This window comes from Anomaloglossus baeobatrachus, chromosome 7 (genome assembly GCF_048569485.1).
Source record: "Anomaloglossus baeobatrachus isolate aAnoBae1 chromosome 7, aAnoBae1.hap1, whole genome shotgun sequence".
Taxonomy (NCBI): Eukaryota; Metazoa; Chordata; class Amphibia; order Anura; family Aromobatidae; genus Anomaloglossus; species Anomaloglossus baeobatrachus.
In genome coordinates this window covers 218670088-218688880 of record NC_134359.1, presented here as the reverse complement: position 1 = coordinate 218688880, position 18793 = coordinate 218670088, and the positions used below count along the sequence as shown (strand labels likewise).

The 18793-nt window shown below is 47.9% G+C and overlaps 2 protein-coding genes across 2 annotated transcripts in view; one reads left to right on the top strand and one right to left on the bottom strand.

The window, feature by feature from the left end:
• The window catches only part of LOC142246081 (uncharacterized), a 104133-nt gene that overhangs the window by 7391 nt on the left and 77949 nt on the right, over positions 1-18793 (top strand). Inside the window, exons 2-3 of the mRNA XM_075319102.1 lie at positions 16291-16361; positions 18639-18695. Of these exons, the coding sequence (XP_075175217.1) occupies positions 16307-16361; positions 18639-18695 (112 nt within the window). The 5' untranslated portion in view covers positions 16291-16306. The remainder of the gene's footprint in view (positions 1-16290; positions 16362-18638; positions 18696-18793) is intronic.
• Positions 9047-10303, bottom strand: LOC142246664 (uncharacterized). Its single transcript, XM_075319729.1, has 2 exons — positions 10212-10303; positions 9047-10082 (listed from the first exon to the last, which is right to left on the bottom strand). Exons 1-2 carry the CDS (start codon positions 10301-10303, stop codon positions 9047-9049), a joined length of 1128 nt encoding a protein of 375 aa, XP_075175844.1.

Genomic DNA, 18793 nt, shown 5'->3' with positions numbered 1-18793 from the left:
TATACAGAGCTCCTGTGTATAATGGCACTGATAATATTAATGTTATTAGTATTGTGGTTTTTATTTATGATCATTTATTGTAGTATTCGGCATTGTGTAGTAGTAATATGTGATCTTCTCATGGTTTGGTGGTATTTGACTCTTGTATGTAGTATTATTTGGTAGTCTGGTCATAGTGTCGTGGTATTTCTCCCTTGTATGTGGTAATATTTGGTTACTATGTGGTCTAATTATGGTGTGGCGGTATTTCTCTCTTGTATGTGATTGTATTCAGTCACTACAGTATGTGGTGGTAATATGTTGTCTGGTCATGGTGTGGCGGTGTTTCCCCCTTGTATATGGTATTATTGGTCTTGGTATAGTGGATTGTGTTGTGTATGGAGGTCACTTTTTCTCTCTATCAATATGGGGAAGATTATTTATTTCCAATAGTTTAAATATTTGAATGTTTAACCCCTCCCTGTCCTATGACTATTGCACTGCAGCAAATATGCACTTACAGAGGTTCTCCAGTGAAAACAAGTAATCTCCTTTACTAAGGCCACGTGCACACAGTATTTGGTGAGTTTTTTACCTCAGTATTTGAAGCCAAAACGAGGAATTGTAAAAGGAGAGGAAAAGTATAATAGAAAGACTGGCACCACTTCTGCATTTTTCACCCACTCCTGATTTTGGCTACAAATACTGATGTAAGATACTGACCAAATACTGAAAGTGTGAACGTGGCCTAAGGATAAGTGATAACTTATTCATCAGTGGGGTCTGATTGCTGGGACCTGAACTGATCGGCAAAATGTGCAACTTTTATCCTCATTACACTGGAGCTCATGTCCGACTCGACCCCTGATCCATTCATTCCCTCAGTGGCTGCGAGCGCTGTGCTTGTTTTTATCTGACTGCTCCACAGAGGATGAATGGAGCTGCGGTCACACATCCCACCCTACAGAGGATGAATGGAGCTGCGGTCACACATCACACCCCACAGAGGATGAATGGAGCTGCAGTCACACATCCCACTCGCCGCTGAATTGTATAATCTATATATATTATTGCCTTATTCTGTCTGTCTGTCTGTCTCACACAGGTAGAAGAAAAGACCGGGTTTATGCTGCGCTAAAAACCACTGATGCGTGTAAATTAAAAGATTTCCTTTTTATTGGATAGTTCCTACGCGTTTCAGAGACATCCGTCTCCTTCCTCAGGAAAAGAAATCATCTAGATGATTTCTTTTCCTGAGGAAGGAGACGGATGTCTCTGAAACGCGTAGGAACTATCCAATAAAAAGGAAATCTTTTAATTTACACGCATCAGTGGTTTTTAGCGCGGCATAAACCCGGTCTTTTCTTCTACCTGTGTGATACAAAATTCCTCTCCCGGGGCTGCAGCTAAACCACCAGGCACTCACAGGCTATCATAAGGGGTTGTGACTGGCACAACCTCACCAGGTGAGTGCTTCTTTGTTTTGTTTGTCCACCCTCATACCGGGTAAGACCCTATTGCGCTTTTTTCCCCTTTACAGTTTTACACGGTGTCTGTCTGTCTGTCATGCTCCAAAATTGTGTCCTTACGGTGACACAAAGCTGATTGGCCGCTGGGCTCGCCATGGCCCCGCCCCCCCCACACAGATTGGCCTCTCGCCCCGGCTCTCTGCAGGCCCCGCCCCCTCACGCAATGCACGCTCGCTCTGGCCCAACTGACACGGAGCTCCGACTCCCAGGTGAGTACACACACATCAGATCACACTCACTCTCACACACACCTCACACATCACATCCACACACTCACAACATCCTGGGATATCGCTTGCTTCTACACCGGCTCCGTCACGATCCCAGCAGCGCCAGACATAACCTTGAGATGCTGGGATCTTGACGGAGCCCGTGAACGCTGGTAACCATTATACACATCGGGTAACTAAGGTCCCTTGGTTACCCGATGTGTATCATAGTTACCAGTGTACACCGGCTCCGTCACGATCCCAGCAGCGCCAGACATAACCTTGCGATGCTGGGATCTTGACGGAGCCCGTGAACACTGGTAACCATTATACACATCGGGTAACTAAGGTCCCTTAGTTACCCGATGTGTATCATAGTTACCAGTGTACACCGGCTCCCGGTACACATGTGCAGGGAGCCGGCATTATACTCCACTCCCCCCAGGACTACTCCTCCTATTACAGTCCTCCTATTATACTCCTCTCTGAGTATAATAGGAGAACTATTATAGCATGGGGGATGTAGCACGATGGGGGGTGTGCAGCATGGGGGATGTAGCACGATGGGGTGCGCAGCATGGGGGATGTAGCACGATGGGGAGTGCGCAGCATGGGGGATGTAGCACGATGGGGAGTGCGCAGCATGGGGGATGTAGCACGATGGGGGGTGCGCAGCATGGGGGATGGAGCACGATGGGGGGTGCGCAGCATGGGGGATGTAGCACGATGGGGAGTGCGCAGCATGGGGGATGTAGCACGATGGGGAGTGCGCAGCATGGGGGATGTAGCACAATGGGGAGTGCGCAGCATGGGGGATGTAGCACGATGGGGAGTGTGCAGCATGGGGGATGTAGCATGATGGGGAGTGCGCAGCATGGGGGATGTAGCACGATGGGGGATGTAGCACGATGGGGGATGTAGCACGATGGGGGGTGCGCAGCATGGGGGATGTAGCACGATGGGGAGTGCGCAGCATGGGGGATGTAGCACGATGGGGAGTGCGCAGCATGGGGGATGTAGCACGATGGGGAGTGCGCAGCATGGCGGATGTAGCACGATGGGGAGTGCGCAGCATGGCGGATGGAGCACGATGGCGGGTGCGCAGCATGGGGGATGTAGCACGATGGGGAGTGCGCAGCATGGGGGATGTAGCACGATGGGGGATGAAGCACGATGGGGGATGTAGCACGATGGGGGATGTAGCACGATGGGGAGTGCGCAGCATGGGGGATGTAGCACGATGGGGAGTGCGCAGCATGGGGGATGTAGCACTATGGGGAGTGCGCAGCATGGGGGATGTAGCACGATGGGGAGTGCGCAGCATGGCGGACGTAGCACGATGGGGAGTGCGCAGCATGGCGGATGGAGCACGATGGCGGGTGCGCAGCATGGGGGATGTAGCACGATGGGGAGTGCGCAGCATGGGGGATGTAGCACGATGGGGGATGTAGCACGATGGGGGGTGCGCAGCATGGGGGATGTAGCACGATGGGGAGTGCGCAGCATGGGGGATGTAGCACGATGGGGAGTGCGCAGCATGGGGGATGTAGCACGATGGGGGGTGCGCAGCATGGGGGATGTAGCACGATGGGGGGTGCGCAGCATGGGGGATGGAGCACGATGGGGAGTGCGCAGCATGGAGGATGGAGCACGATGGGGAGTGCGCAGCATGGAGGATGGAGCACGATGGGGAGTGCGCAGCATGGGGGATGGAGCACGATGGGGGGTGCGCAGCATGGGGGATGGAGCACGATGGGGAATGCGCAGCATAGGAGATGGGGCATGATGGGGGGTGCGCAGCATGGGGGATGTAGCACGATGGGGAGTGCGCAGCATGGCGGATGTAGCACGATGGGGAGTGCGCAGCATGGGGGATGTAGCACGATGGGGAGTGCGCAGCATGGGGGATGTAGCACGATGGGGAGTGCGCAGCATGGGGGATGTAGCACGATGGGGAGTGCGCAGCATGGGGGATGTAGCACGATGGGGAGGTGCGCAGCATGGGGGATGTAGCACGATGGGGAGTGCGCAGCATGGGGGATGTAGCACGATGGGGAGTGCGCAGCATGGCGGATGGAGCACGATGGCGGGTGTGCAGCATGGGGGATGTAGCACGATGGGGAGTGCGCAGCATGGGGGATGTAGCACGATGGGGGATGTTACACGATGGGGGATGTAGCACGATGGGGGGTGCGCAGCATGGGGGATGTAGCACGATGGGGAGTGCGCAGCATGGGGGATGTAGCACGATGGGGAGTGCGCAGCATGGGGGATGTAGCACGATGGGGAGTGCGCAGCATGGGGGATGTAGCACGATGGGGAGTGCGCAGCATGGCGGATGTAGCACGATGGGGAGTGCACAGCATGGCGGATGGAGCACGATGGCGGGTGCGCAGCATGGGGGATGTAGCACGATGGGGAGTGCACAGCATGGGGGATGTAGCACGATGGGGGATGTAGCACGATGGGGGATGTAGCACGATGGGGAGTGCGCAGCATGGGGGATGTAGCACGATGGGGAGTGCGCAGCATGGGGGATGTAGAACGATGGGGAGTGCGCAGCATGGGGGATGTAGCACGATGGGGAGTGCGCAGCATGGCGGATGTAGCACGATGGGGAGTGCGCAGCATGGCGGATGGAGCACGATGGCGGGTGCGCAGCATGGGGGATGTAGCACGATGGGGAGTGCGCAGCATGGGGGATGTAGCACGATGGGGGATGTAGCACGATGGGGGATGTAGCATGATGGGGGGTGCGCAGCATGGGGGATGTAGCACGATGGGGAGTGTGCAGCATGGGGGATGTAGCACGATGGGGGGTGCGCAGCATGGGGGATGTAGCACGATGGGGGGTGCGCAGCATGGGGGATGGAGCATGATGGGGAGTGCGCAGCATGGAGGATGGAGCACGATGGGGAGTGCGCAGCATGGAGGATGGAGCACGATGGGGAGTGCGCAGCATGGGGGATGGAGCACGATGGGGGGTGCGCAGCATGGGGGATGGAGCACGATGGGGAATGCGCAGCATAGGGGATGGGGCATGATGGGGGGTGCGCAGCATGGGGGATGTTGCACGATGGGGAGTGCGCAGCATGGCGGATGTAGCACGATGGGGAGTGCGCAGAATGGGGGATGTAGCACGATGGGGAGTGCGCAGCATGGGGGATGTAGCACGATGGGGAGTGCGCAGCATGGGGGATGTAGCACGATGGGGAGTGCGCAGCATGGCGGATGTAGCACGATGGGGAGTGCGCAGCATGGCGGATGGAGCACGATGGCGGGTGCGCAGCATGGGGGATGTAGCACGATGGGGAGTGCGCAGCATGGGGGATGTAGCACGATGGGGGATGTAGCACGATGGGGGATGTAGCACGATGGGGGGTGCGCAGCATGGGGAATGTAGCACGATGGGGAGTGCGCAGCATGGGGGATGTAGCACGATGGGGAGTGCGCAGCATGGGGGATGGAGCATGATGGGGAGTGCGCAGCATGGAGGATAGAGCACGATGGGGAGTGCGCAGCATGGAGGATGGAGCACGATGGGGAGTGCGCAGCATGGTGGATGGAGCACGATGGGGGGTGCGCAGCATGGGGGATGGAGCACGATGGGGAATGCGCAGCATAGGGGATGGGGCATGATGGGGGGTTCGCAGCATGGGGGATGGAGCACGATGGGAGGTGCACACCTCCCCCCAACACACACACACACACACAGGGAACCACAAACACCGCCATACACAGACACCCACACACACAGACAACGCTGCACACACACAACACCCAACACACAAACACCGCGGCATACATAAATATACGCACATACCGCACAACACACATATTGCACAAAACATACCTCCCCCCAAAACACACCACACCCACACAAACCGCGCAACACACACACACACAACGCGACAGACACACAGCGCTCCACAAACAACGCAACACACATACAACACCGCTCTCACCCCCCGCCACACCCAGACAACACCCAGAACATGTACAGCGCCCTACACAAACACTTGGTAACTACACACAACAACATCTATATATATATATATATATATATATATATCTATATCTATAATAAAAATCATACATGAACTACACAATACGTAAATTCTAGAATACCCGATGCGTAGAATCGGGCCACCTTCTAGTGGGCATATAAGTGCCCTGTCAGGGACAAAAGTTCCTCATTCTCCCGAAAGGTGCGGTTTCCACTGGTCTGGGTCCACCAGTCAATAAGTTATCACCAACCAAACCTGTGGATCGGTGATAACTTGTCACCAAAGATCCCATTACTGTAAACTACTGTAATTGTACAGAGTTATTGTGTGTGCACAGGAGATGTGCAGGAACCACCTGTGCTTTACAGTCAGCTCTAAACTATAACGGGCATAGCAGCTAATAGATATTTGAATCTAGCTGTAGGGTGGGCCTCTAGAGTTATTTACCCTGGTGGGCTCCAGACACCCCAGTGCGACCCTGGAGAAGACATATGAAATACGAGTTTAGTAGCTTCACCTGGTGTTCCACTTTGTTGACTGTTTCACCTTTTTCATTCTGTTGGACTCCTATGGTCTCCTTCACTATTCTTTTGTTTTTAACATACAACCAAAATCCTTTTACCTTACTCTTGGCCTCTTTTGCAAGCCTCAATTAGCGTTCAGCTTTAGCTAATCTGACGCTTGTCTTGCAGAGTCTGCAAACTGCTATGTATTCTTCCCTAGGTATAATCCCCATGTTCCTCTTGTTGTATGTTTCCTTTTTGGTGCTTTTTTAGCAGGTTTTGTAATTTTTTGATAATCCTCCCTGGTTTCTTTAAGTATTTTCCATTTTTCTTCCTTTTAGGTATTGTTATATCTTTGCATTAAGGATTTCCTTACGGAAGATTTCCCATCCTTCATGTACAGTTTTGTGCTTAAGAATTATGTTCCATTGAATTTTACCAACCCTTGCCTACAGTTCCTTGAAATCTGCTCTGCTAAAGTCCAGCCTTGATATCTGTGTCTTCTCAGGGCTTCCTCCTTTTCTAACTCCAAATTCAAGGACAGCATGATCCCTTAGTCCCAGAGTCCCTGCTACCCTTAATACCTTAACCATATCCTCTTTGTCAGTTAGGACTAGGTCCAAGATGGCAGCTTCCCCTTGTGTTTTCTTCTACCAGCTTTAAGATGAAGTTGACTGCAAGGGAGGGTAGAAATTGGATGAAGCCTTTACTCTTACCTCTGAGAGTTTCCCAATGAATGTCCAGGTAGTTGAAATCTCTCATGATCACTATTTCATGTTTTTTTTGAGAATATGGCCATTTGATGTGAAAACATCTCATCCATATCCTCTGCTTGACCCGTGATCTATAATAAACGCCTATCAGGAAGTCCTTTCCGTTATTGTTTCCAGGAAGCCTTAGGCTACTTTCACACATCAGTTTTCTGTATTCAGGTACAGTCCTTTTTTTTGCCGTATCCAACGTTTCCGGTTTTGTTGTGCAAACCGGAGCTAACCGGACCCACCGGATCCGGTTTTAAGCGGATCCGTTGTGGACGGATCCGGAAAAAAACGGATCCGGTGGGTCCGGTTTGCATCCGTTTTGCATCCGTTCTGTCCGTTTTTTTACGGATCCGTTTTTTAAACACTAAACAAACAATTAACGAGTTCCGTATTCTGATTGGCTATTGGGAAAATATAGTATATATACAGTATTTTGAAGCATATATTACAGAATGAAGACAGAGACAATCAGAAACCATGGATGCTATTCTTGCAAATTACACAAAGATCACTGCAGATTTTATATTTGAGGCAAATCGCTTGGCTATCATCGTCAGAGAAAAGGAGCGACAGCGACTGAGGCGTCAGCGACATCGACGCTTTTGGATCCATCCCCTGACTGCCCAGAGACTGACACGTGGGGTGTTTTCAACCCTATACCTGGAGCTCCGTGGAAACCATGAAAAATTCACAAGCTATGTCCGGATGGCAGTGAATAATTTTGACGTCCTCCTTGGCCTTGTTGCGGACAACATACGTAAAACGGACACCTTCTGCCGTTACTCTATAACACCCGAGGAGCGTTTGCTGGTTACGCTTAGGTAAGTTTTTTTTTTTCGAACTGTATCCTCCTGTAAATTGACTTTTAACTGTAATGTGTTTGCTATTATTTTTTTATAATTATTGTCTTTCCTTTACAGATTCCTTGCAACTGGAGAGTCGCTTTCGTCCCTCCACTACCAGTTTCGACTAGGAATTTCCACCATCTCGGGAATCATTAGAGACACTTGCCAAGCCTTGTGGGATTGCCTCCATGAGGATTTCATCCCCCAGCCCACCAGGGACAGATGGCTTGCAATTGCTGAACAATACTATAACATTTGTCAGTTTCCAAATTGCCTTGGCTCAGTGGACGGCAAACATATAAGAATTGTGAAACCTGCTGCTTCGGGGTCAGAATACTACAATTATAAAAAGTATTTCTCAATTGTCCTAATGGCAATAACGGATGCGGACTACAAATTTATTTCAGTGGACATTGGCGCATATGGGAGATCCAATGACTCGCAGGTCTTTAAAATGTCCCCAATGGGGCGGCGAATCTATGGGAATAATTTTGATTTCCCTCCTGCAAGACCTCTTCCTGGCACATGTGAGCCCCCAATGCCCTTTGTTTTTGTGGCCGACGAAGCCTTTCAACTCTCCCAACATCTATTGAAGCCATATGCAAGCCGTGGATTGACGCAAACACAAAAAATATATAATTACAGATTGTCCAGAGCCAGAAGAATGGTGGAATGCTCCTTTGGGATACTAACCAGCAAATGGCGAGTGTTGTTAACAGCCATTAATTTAAACATTGAAACTGTTGATGAAATAGTGAAAGCATGTGTGGTACTGCACAATTTTGTTTTAACAAAGGAACCTTTGTCCTTGGATGACCAGAGTTTGGAATCCACCTCTTTGACTGACTACACCAGTCCTGGATTTAGGAGTAGTGTTGCCTGTTCAACAATCCGTGACAAATATGCTGACTATTTTGTGTCCCCAGAAGGTAGAGTAGATTGGCAAGATCAAATGGTATAAGATTTTTGTTTAGTTTTATAACAAATAAACATAGTTAAAAATAAATTAAAAAATATCTTGTTAACCTTGTTAATTTTAATCTTTCACTCGCTTTAAAAATTTGAAATTTTTACACCGTCAAATTACAACATGTTATGTTTTTGTATTACCTTTATTATTAACTTAACTTGCAAAATAATATTACCCCCCAAAAAAAACAAGAACAAATAAATACTTTTCAACAAAAAACTTTTATTTTATTACATACATAAATTATAAATTGGTATATCTTGGGCTTGGGGTGGAGATAGTACTGGAGGGGCTGACAGGTGGGAACACACGCACAGTTGGAGTATTGAGGGTGGAAAGTGGTGTTGGTGGTGGTGGTGGGGAAGTAACAGAAGGTGAAGGTGTGGTTGAGAAACCAAGAGGGAAACCAGGAGATGGGATGGGATTTGGTAAGGATTGAGGGGTGGAGTGGAGGGATTGGGAGACAGAAGAGGTGGCGGGTGAATTAGTGGCTTGAGTTGGGGTCATGATGGGTGTGGAAGGCGAGATGTGGTAGTGGGAAGGAAGTGTAGGGGCAGATGTGGTTGGGAGCTGGTACTGGGCCGCAGGCTGGTACTGGGCTGCAGGCTGGTACTGGGCAGCAGGCTGGTACTGGGCAGCAGGCTGGTACTGGGCAGCAGGGGGAGTAGGGACAATGGCTGGAGGGGGGGCAGGTGCTGGAGGAGGGGTGGGTGGAGGTGGTTGGGAGGAAACCTGCGCCAGAGCCTGCCGTGTGGCTTGCATTACATGCATCTGCTGGTCAGGAGATAGCTTTTCCATGCGCTCTAGTACGGCTTGAAAAAAACAATGATTGGGTGATTTACTTGCATCTAAATGCAGCCTGTCCAGACGCGTGCACAATTCGTGTGTATTTTTTTCCATATTGGCATTTATGAAGCTAAAAGATGAACGATTTTGTTCGGCTAATAATTGAATGGCGTTCTGGAAGGCTGCATTTAGATGCAAGAACTCGGGCGCATAGCTCTTTTCCTGACCCCTATGACGCTGACGCCCAGAACCCAAAGGTGTTCTACTGAGGGCAGCAGTGTCAGAGGGGTGGGGTAGGGGAAAAGCTATCTCATCACCAGCAGCTTCAGGTAATGAAGTCTCACGGGAAGCTCCAGCGCAGGTGGATGGGACAGATGTCGATGGAAGGGAAGGTTCAGATGGGTGGGGTCTGTGCCTGTGTTCCCCAGTGGCGGACTGTTCAGGGATCGCTCCTGTCGGGTTCGATGCAGGCTCCTGAGTGCTGCAGACGGTGCTGGTAAAAAGAGGAAAAACAAAACAATAATTAATTTAATTGCTATACAGTGCCACTGAATAAAAAAAAAAGGCAAAAAAAATCAGACATAAAATATTATACTTTGTACATATTGTGTGGAATATTTACCTTCTGCACACCATAGTTGTCCGGAGGAACGACAACGCTCTAAAGTAATGGTACTTCGATCTGCGTCCTCCGGATCCACTCGGGGCCTGCATCTCTTGATTCAACTCCTTTTTGAAGCGATCCCTGATAGACCGCCACCGCTTCTGAAGTTTGTCACCTGAAAGTGGAAAGCACAAAGTGGTTAGTATACAACACATTACATCCTGCAGCATAACCTACTGAACTGTGAATACTTACGCTGTTTCTTCTGGCCACGAGAATTGAGCTCCCCCCAACCTTCTACCGCTGCGTGGCATACCTCGTCCCAGAGTCGACGGGTTACGATCGAATCAGCGTGGCGGCGGTCAGCCATGTTCCACAGCGGCTCCCTCTCTCTAACTTCATCGATGAGGAGGTCGATGTTGATAAATCCGGCCTCCTCACCGTCAGAATCGGGAGCACGCTGTGATGCCTGTTCAAAGAAAGAAAAAAAAAATAAAAAACAAAAAATAGACATAAATTCACACTGACATGGAAAAAAAAAATAAAAAAAAAAAAAAATCTTACACTATGACCACCGCCACCTCGACGACGACCCTGGGACGGTCTTGGGGGAGCTCTATCGTGAGCCCTAGAAGTTGAAGCCTTTAGTGAAGAAAAAAAAAAAAAAACATTATTTACTTATGTGTTTGGTGTGCTGTGGTAAACAATTCCTGTATGAAACTTACACTATGACCGCCCGCTCCGTGTATTTCTCCACCCCTTCCGTCCTCTTCTGGCAGCATCTCCTGTGATGTTTCGGCCACCTGTGTAAATGTCGTTTATTTAAAAAAATTTTTTTTTTTTTAAAAAAAAAAACCCCAAAAAAAAAAAATATACCTCAGTTTGTGAACCGGAGGGCGGGCTACCAGAAGACGACATTTGTTTTATTACAGGCCTCGCACACCAACTTGCTGGCCCAAAATATTACCGCAACACTGCACCTGTAAAAAAAGAAAAAAAAATGTCTAAGTACATGTACGCAGCTCACAGCAGTGATCTGTGGACAGTACTGTGGACATTACCTCAGGAACACTCTCCTCCAAATAACTTCGCACTGTCACTGAAGCGAACCGTACCCAGCAACTGGCTGTCCAAAATACTGCCGCAACACTGCACCTGTAAAAAAAGAAAAAAAAATGTCTAAGTACATGTACGCAGCTCACAGCAGTGATCTGTGGACAGTACTGTGGACATTACCTCAGGAACACTCTCCTCCAAATAACTTCGCACTGTCACTGAAGCGAACCGTACCCAGCAACTGGCTGTCCAAAATACTACCGCAACACTGCACCTGTAAAAAAAGAAAAAAAAATGTCTAAGTACATGTACGCAGCTCACAGCAGTGATCTGTGGACAGTACTGTGGACATTACCTCAGGAACACTCTCCTCCAAATAACTTCGCACTGTCACTGAAGCGAACCGTACCCAGCAACTGGCTGTCCAAAATACTACCGCAACACTGCACCTGTAAAAAAAGAAAAAAAAATGTCTAAGTACATGTACGCAGCTCACAGCAGTGATCTGTGGACAGTACTGTGGACATTACCTCAGGAACACTCTCCTCCAAATAACTTCGCACTGTCACTGAAGCGAACCGTACCCAGCAACTGGCTGTCCAAAATACTACCGCAACACTGCACCTGTAAAAAAAGAAAAAAAAATGTCTAAGTACATGTACGCAGCTCACAGCAGTGATCTGTGGACAGTACTGTGGACATTACCTCAGGAACACTCTCCTCCAAATAACTTCGCACTGTCACTGAAGCGAACCGTACCCAGCAACTGGCTGTCCAAAATACTACCGCAACACTGCACCTGTAAAAAAAGAAAAAAAAATGTCTAAGTACATGTACGCAGCTCACAGCAGTGATCTGTGGACAGTACTGTGGACATTACCTCAGGAACACTCTCCTCCAAATAACTTCGCACTGTCACTGAAGCGAACCGTACCCAGCAACTGGCTGTCCAAAATACTACCGCAACACTGCACCTGTAAAAAAAAAAAAAAAAATGTCTAAGTACATGTACGCAGCTCACAGCAGTGATCTGTGGACAGTACTGTGGACATTACCTCAGGAACACTCTCCTCCAAATAACTTCGCACTGTCACTGAAGCGAACCGTACCCAGCAACTGGCTGTCCAAAATACTACCGCAACACTGCACCTGTAAAAAAAGAAAAAAAAATGTCTAAGTACATGTACGCAGCTCACAGCAGTGATCTGTGGACAGTACTGTGGACATTACCTCAGGAACACTCTCCTCCAAATAACTTCGCACTGTCACTGAAGCGAACCGTACCCAGCAACTGGCTGTCCAAAATACTACCGCAACACTGCACCTGTAAAAAAAGAAAAAAAAATGTCTAAGTACATGTACGCAGCTCACAGCAGTGATCTGTGGACAGTACTGTGGACATTACCTCAGGAACACTCTCCTCCAAATAACTTCGCACTGTCACTGAAGCGAACCGTACCCAGCAACTGGCTGTCCAAAATACTACCGCAACACTGCACCTGTAAAAAAAAAAAAAAAAATGTCTAAGTACATGTACGCAGCTCACAGCAGTGATCTGTGGACAGTACTGTGGACATTACCTCAGGAACACTCTCCTCCAAATAACTTCGCACTGTCACTGAAGCGAACCGTACCCAGCAACTGGCTGTCCAAAATACTACCGCAACACTGCACCTGTAAAAAAAGAAAAAAAAATGTCTAAGTACATGTACGCAGCTCACAGCAGTGATCTGTGGACAGTACTGTGGACATTACCTCAGGAACACTCTCCTCCAAATAACTTCGCACTGTCACTGAAGCGAACCGTACCCAGCAACTGGCTGTCCAAAATACTACCGCAACACTGCACCTGTAAAAAAAGAAAAAAAAATGTCTAAGTACATGTACGCAGCTCACAACACTTATCTGTGGACAGTACTGTGGACATACCTCTTCCCTGGAGCACTGGACTGGAGGACAGCAGAAGTTGAAGTCAGGAACCAACGGCAGGAGGTGTGTAGAATGTGCTGGATCCTTTTATAAGTTTTGTGATGATGAAAAAAAAAAAATGTGCGCATGCTCTGTTTACCAAACTGGATGCGGTCACCGCATCCGGTTTAAACCGCATTGCGCCGGATCCGGCATGCATAGACAACCATTGTATACAATGCCGCATTGTGCCGGATCCAGCAGAATGCGGTTTTTTTAAGGGGCAAAAAAACGTTACATGATACGTTCTATCCGGCCGCCGCATTTAATTATTTTGCCGCATCCGGAAAAAACCGGATGCACCGCAAAGCCATCAGGTACAATCCGGTTACAATGCAAGTCTATGGGGATAAACCGGATGCGATACCGGATCCGTTTTATCCTTTTTTTTCCGGATTGTACCTGATGGCAAAAAACTGATGTGTGAAAGTAGCCTTACCCAAATATCTTCTAATAGATTCTCATTCTCTGAAAGTTTAATTTCTGTGGAGATGTGTTCTTTTTTAACATACAAAGAAACTCCTCCTTCTCTTTTGTTAGATTTATTCTTTTTTAATAAGTTATATCCTTCCATCTGTATGTTCCAATCGTGCGTTTCTGTCCACCAGGTTTCTGTGATGCCAACGACATCATAGTTTTCCTTCTGTATTAATAGTTCTAGATCTCCCTATTTGTTTACCACACTTTGCACGTTTGTGTAAAACAAAATTAGTTTGTGCTCAGTTGCTCCCCTTTTCTTAGCTTCCTTGTGAATTTCCTGTCCTCTGTCCTCTTTACTGCATCTAGTATCCTTGTTTAGTATTTTATTTAGCTGCATGTTCTTGTCTGGCATTTTTCTTCCCATCTTTGACCCTGGAATTGTTGAATCCCGTCTTTTTTTCATACCCACCCCTCCATTCACCCATCTTATCTAAAATAACTACTCAGACACCCAGGGCCGTATTTGCCATTAGGCACCCGTGGTCCCATGCCTGGGGCGGCACGTTGCGGGAGGGAGGCACTTTCTGGCAGCAAAAAAAAAATTATTATTTTTTTTTTTTTACATCCCCCGCCCCTCCCTCCATTACACAGTTTAGTGAATCCGCTGTGCTCTCGGGGGGGTGTCGAGAGGGAGGAGAGATGCACTTCTGTTTATTTGTTGTTACAAAAACACGGCAGGTGCCAGTCACAGTGAGCTGATTGACCCCGGAAGTTCCAGCGCGTGCACTTCCGGGTCAGAGGCGCGCGGGCACGTCAATCACCTCACTGCCCCGTGCTGCAGCGTCCAATGCTGCAGACGACACACGCCGCGGAGGAGGACGCGACTGAAGCTGGAGCCAGCCAGAAGAGGATAATCACCAGAGCAGGGCAGCCGGCAGCGGAGCAGGTATGCGCTAAGGCAGAGCCTAGAATTTATGGGCACCTTACAGGTTAGTTGGTGATTGTTGCGATGCCTTTTTCCACTATAATCATGCAAGGAGGGCCCTGCACCCGCCCCTTCTTGTCGCTAAAGCTACAGACAGGGCATGAGGGGGAGGGGAAGACTAATGCTACGGGGGGAGGTAAATAAGCTAATACTGGAGGTGGGATGTAGAGAGGTTGACACTGGGGGAGGCTGATACTGGGGGAGGCTGATACTGGGGGAGGCTGATACTGGGGGAGGCTGAGGGGAGAGAGGCTGATACTGGGGGAGGCTGAGGGGAGAGAGGCTGATACTGGGGGAGGCTGAGGAGAGAGAGGCTGATACTGGGGGAGGCTGAGGAGAGAGAGGCTGATGCTGGGGGAGGCTGAGGAGAGAGAGGCTGATGCTGGGGGAGGCTGAGGAGAGAGAGGCTGATGCTGGGGGACGCTGAGGAGAGAGAGGCTGATGCTGGGGGAGGCTGAGGAGAGAGAGGCTGATGCTGGGGGAGGCTGAGGAGAGGAAGGCTGATTCTGGGGGAGGCTAAGGAGAGAGAGAGGCTGATGCTGGGGGAGGCTGAGGAGAGAGAGGCTGATGCTGGGGAAGGCTGAGGAGAGAGAGGCTGATGCTGGGGGAGGCTGAGGAGAGAGAGGCTGATGCTGGGGGAGGCTGAGGAGAGAGAGGCTGATGCTGGGGGAGGCTGAGGAGAGAGAGGCTGATGCTGGGGGAGGCTGAGGAGAGAGAGGCTGATGCTGGGGGAGGCTGAGGAGAGAGAGGCTGATGCTGGGGGAGGCTGAGGAGAGAGAGGCTGATGCTGGGGGAGGCTGAGGAGAGAGAGGCTGATGCTGGGGGAGGCTGAGGAGAGAGAGGCTGATGCTGGGGGAGGCTGAGGAGAGAGAGGCTGATGCTGGGGGAGGCTGAGGGGAGGGAGGCTGGAAGGCTGGGGAAGAGAGGCTGGAAGGCTGGGGGGACATCGCTAGCGACATCGTTGTGTGTGACATCTATGAGCGAGTGTTAACGTTCAAAAATACTCAACTAACTGTTGATCGTTGACACGTCGTTCATTTTCAAAAAATCGTTGCTTTTGCTGGACGCATGTTGTTCATCGTTCCTGAGGCAGCACACATCGCTATGTATGACACCCCGGGAACAACGAACAGCAGCATTCTTGCGTCCTCCAGTAACGAGGTGGGCGTGTCGTTAATGCGGCTGGTCTCCGCACCTCCGTTTCTATTGGCGGGCCGCTGTGCGACAGCGCACGAACCTCCTCCTTACAAAAGAGGAAAAGAGGTTGTTCACCACCCACAGTGACGTCGCTAGGAAGGTAAGTACGTGTTACGTGTCCTAGTGATATTGTGCGCCACGGGCAGCGATTTGCCCGTGACGCACAAATGACGGGGGTGGGTGCTGTCACGAGCGAAATCGCTAGCGATGTCGCTGCGTGTAAAGCAGCCTTAAAGGTATAAAAAAATAATGCCATTAAGTGCAATTAGTAATTGCATTTACACAGCAGCCAATTAATTTGTCTACAGGTTGATTAGGAAGACCCCAATTATCTCCCCAATAGGGGATTATACAAGCATTGTCTAACCAAGATGGCCTTAAAGAGATATTATTTTGTAATTGTTTATTCCGCTTTGAAATTGGTGACCATGGAATGATGATTTTTGACATCCTAATTTTTCTTTTCTGCAGAAGAAAATAAATTATCATGTATGAACAAGGTAAGGGGTACCCACCATCTGCTCCAGTCTACTCACCACCAGGTAGGTTTATCGGTGCTTATTAATTCCAGCGTTTATTTCAGCTCTAATATATTGCACACATTTTTGGGTTAAAAAAGGTGTGAATTTTAGCAAAGTTTTTACACATAGGCTTGTATGCCTGCAAAGCCAATTTTAGGCAAAATTTAAGAAAACTCTAACCATTCTTATCCCATACAAAACATGCTCAAGATTCTAAAAAAACAAATATTGGAGTTATTTTGTTACATCAGCAAAAAACTGAAGATCATCTTTATTTTTTTTATTTTTGTCCTGACTGCCAAAAATTGCTCAGAGAGGTCAGAAGAGAATTTTTGATGTTAGGAGTCAAGAAAATAAAGCAGTGGATCATTTTGTCCAATGTTGCTCTTAAAGAATCCTTCTACTGATTTTTGAACTATGTGTAAAGATTGAGCTCTGCTAAAATGTTTGTCCTTGCAAGTACTGAAAATAACAATGCTCAACAATTGTAGTTTGTTGTTTATGTAGTTTTGCATTATTATGATGTAACAACAAAATAGAAATGACTTTTAGATGTCTTCAAAATAGTGTAGTACCTGAATGGAAAAATATACTAATGTTATAAAAGCCAAACTTGGTAAGGAACCTCAAGAAAAAAGAGTGACCGATCACAAAATTCACAAGACAGGAGGAAGCACAGGACTCATTCAGATGAGCAAATTGGTTCATGTGCTGTCCATTTGAATAGAAAAAAGTTTTATGGGGCTTAAATCAAAGCATGCACTACTTTGATTCCAGGTGGTTCACATTAAGGGTATGTGCGCACGTTGCTTTTTACCTGCTTTTTACCTGCTTTTTTGCTGCTTTTTCTTCTGCGCTGTTTAATGCCAAAATGGATGTGTTCTTCTATTCAAGCAAAGTCTATGGGAATTTGGGTTTCTTGTTCACACTATGTTGTTCAAAATGCTGCCTTTTTGTGGCAGAACTTTGGTCAAAAACTCAGCTTTTCAAAGAAGCAACATGTCAATTGTTTTTGCCATTTGGGTTTTGCACTGCAAAGCTGAGTTTTTGACCAAAGTTCTGCCACAAAAAGGCAGCATTTTGAACAACAATAGTGTGAACAAGAAACCCAAATTCCCATAGACTTTGCTTGAATAGAAGAACACATCCATTTTGGCATTAAACAGCGCAGAAGAAAAAGCAGCAAAAAAGCAGGTAAAAAGCAGGTAAAAAGCAACGTGCGCACATACCCTAACTGAGACTTTGGAAATAATTGTCTCCATTGTGGCCCAGTCTCAAGGATCCCTGTTCTATACCAGATCATCTTGGTCCCATGCTCTTGTGCAGACTTAGGTATACAAAGTATAGTGCTGTGGTTTGTCAGCAAGGAGGAAATCCTTTAGTTATGTGATCACCTGCTCTCACTGGCAACACCGGATACCGTAATCCTTATGGCACGCGTTGTGTAAGAATTCAGAAGTCTGCACTCAAATAGGGTATCTCCAGCCTTTCATCAGAAGACAACCCCTTTACGTTACTGGATTAACTATATGATGAGTGCCAAATAAGCATAAGGAGACTCATAAAATGACTTGGCGCTCTCCACAAAGATAAGCTTTATCCTTAGACAACCTATCCGAAGCCTCTTATCCAAATGCTAAGTCCATGCCAAGTCAGCATAAAAAGACTTATAGACGAACATGGCACGCTACACAAAAATAAACATCATCCCTTATATCCCCTGTCAGAGGCCTCTCACCCAGCCAAGTCAGCAGGAGATATTTGCAGTGAAGAGGAATACCCCCCAGTGTCTGCAAATGACGTTTCTAGTTTGGTTTCTTATTCTAAATCATGAGGCAAATCTCACTAAAGGGTCACTATTGATTTTCCGGATGGCCACATCCAATAAGTGGCACAGGAGGTCCAGTTGTCTTCCTCTTGTAAGAAAATTTTGATATGGATTAGTTATGCAACACTTAGAGGGATTGTCACATAGATTGACTAGGCAATAATGGTGTCGATTTTGAGGATAGCTATATTATTGGGGTTGCCCAGTGTTACTATAGATATTGTACAATTGAAGTTCAACGCACCATACCTGGACTAGTCTGACACCACCGCAACTCATCCCGGCATTGAGCTGTTATTACACTTACAGTAATGTGATTGACAACCCAATGTGTACAGGGAGGAGGACATATGAACATATTACCATTTTATCCATGGCTATAGATCCATCAGATGGCTATATGATGCCATCTAATAGTAAATCCTTACATATCACTGTAAATATTCCTTTTATTTTTGTTTTCTATATAGGTGTTGGAGAAGCTCTACCACCCCCACCAGCATATGGAGGAGGGCCACAACCCATAGGTATCATGCACTAATAACTTGTATATGTTTTGCATTTTCTTGTCTTTTGGTATCCACAAAATATAACGCCCTGCAAAGAAACATATTTAGTGCTCTCC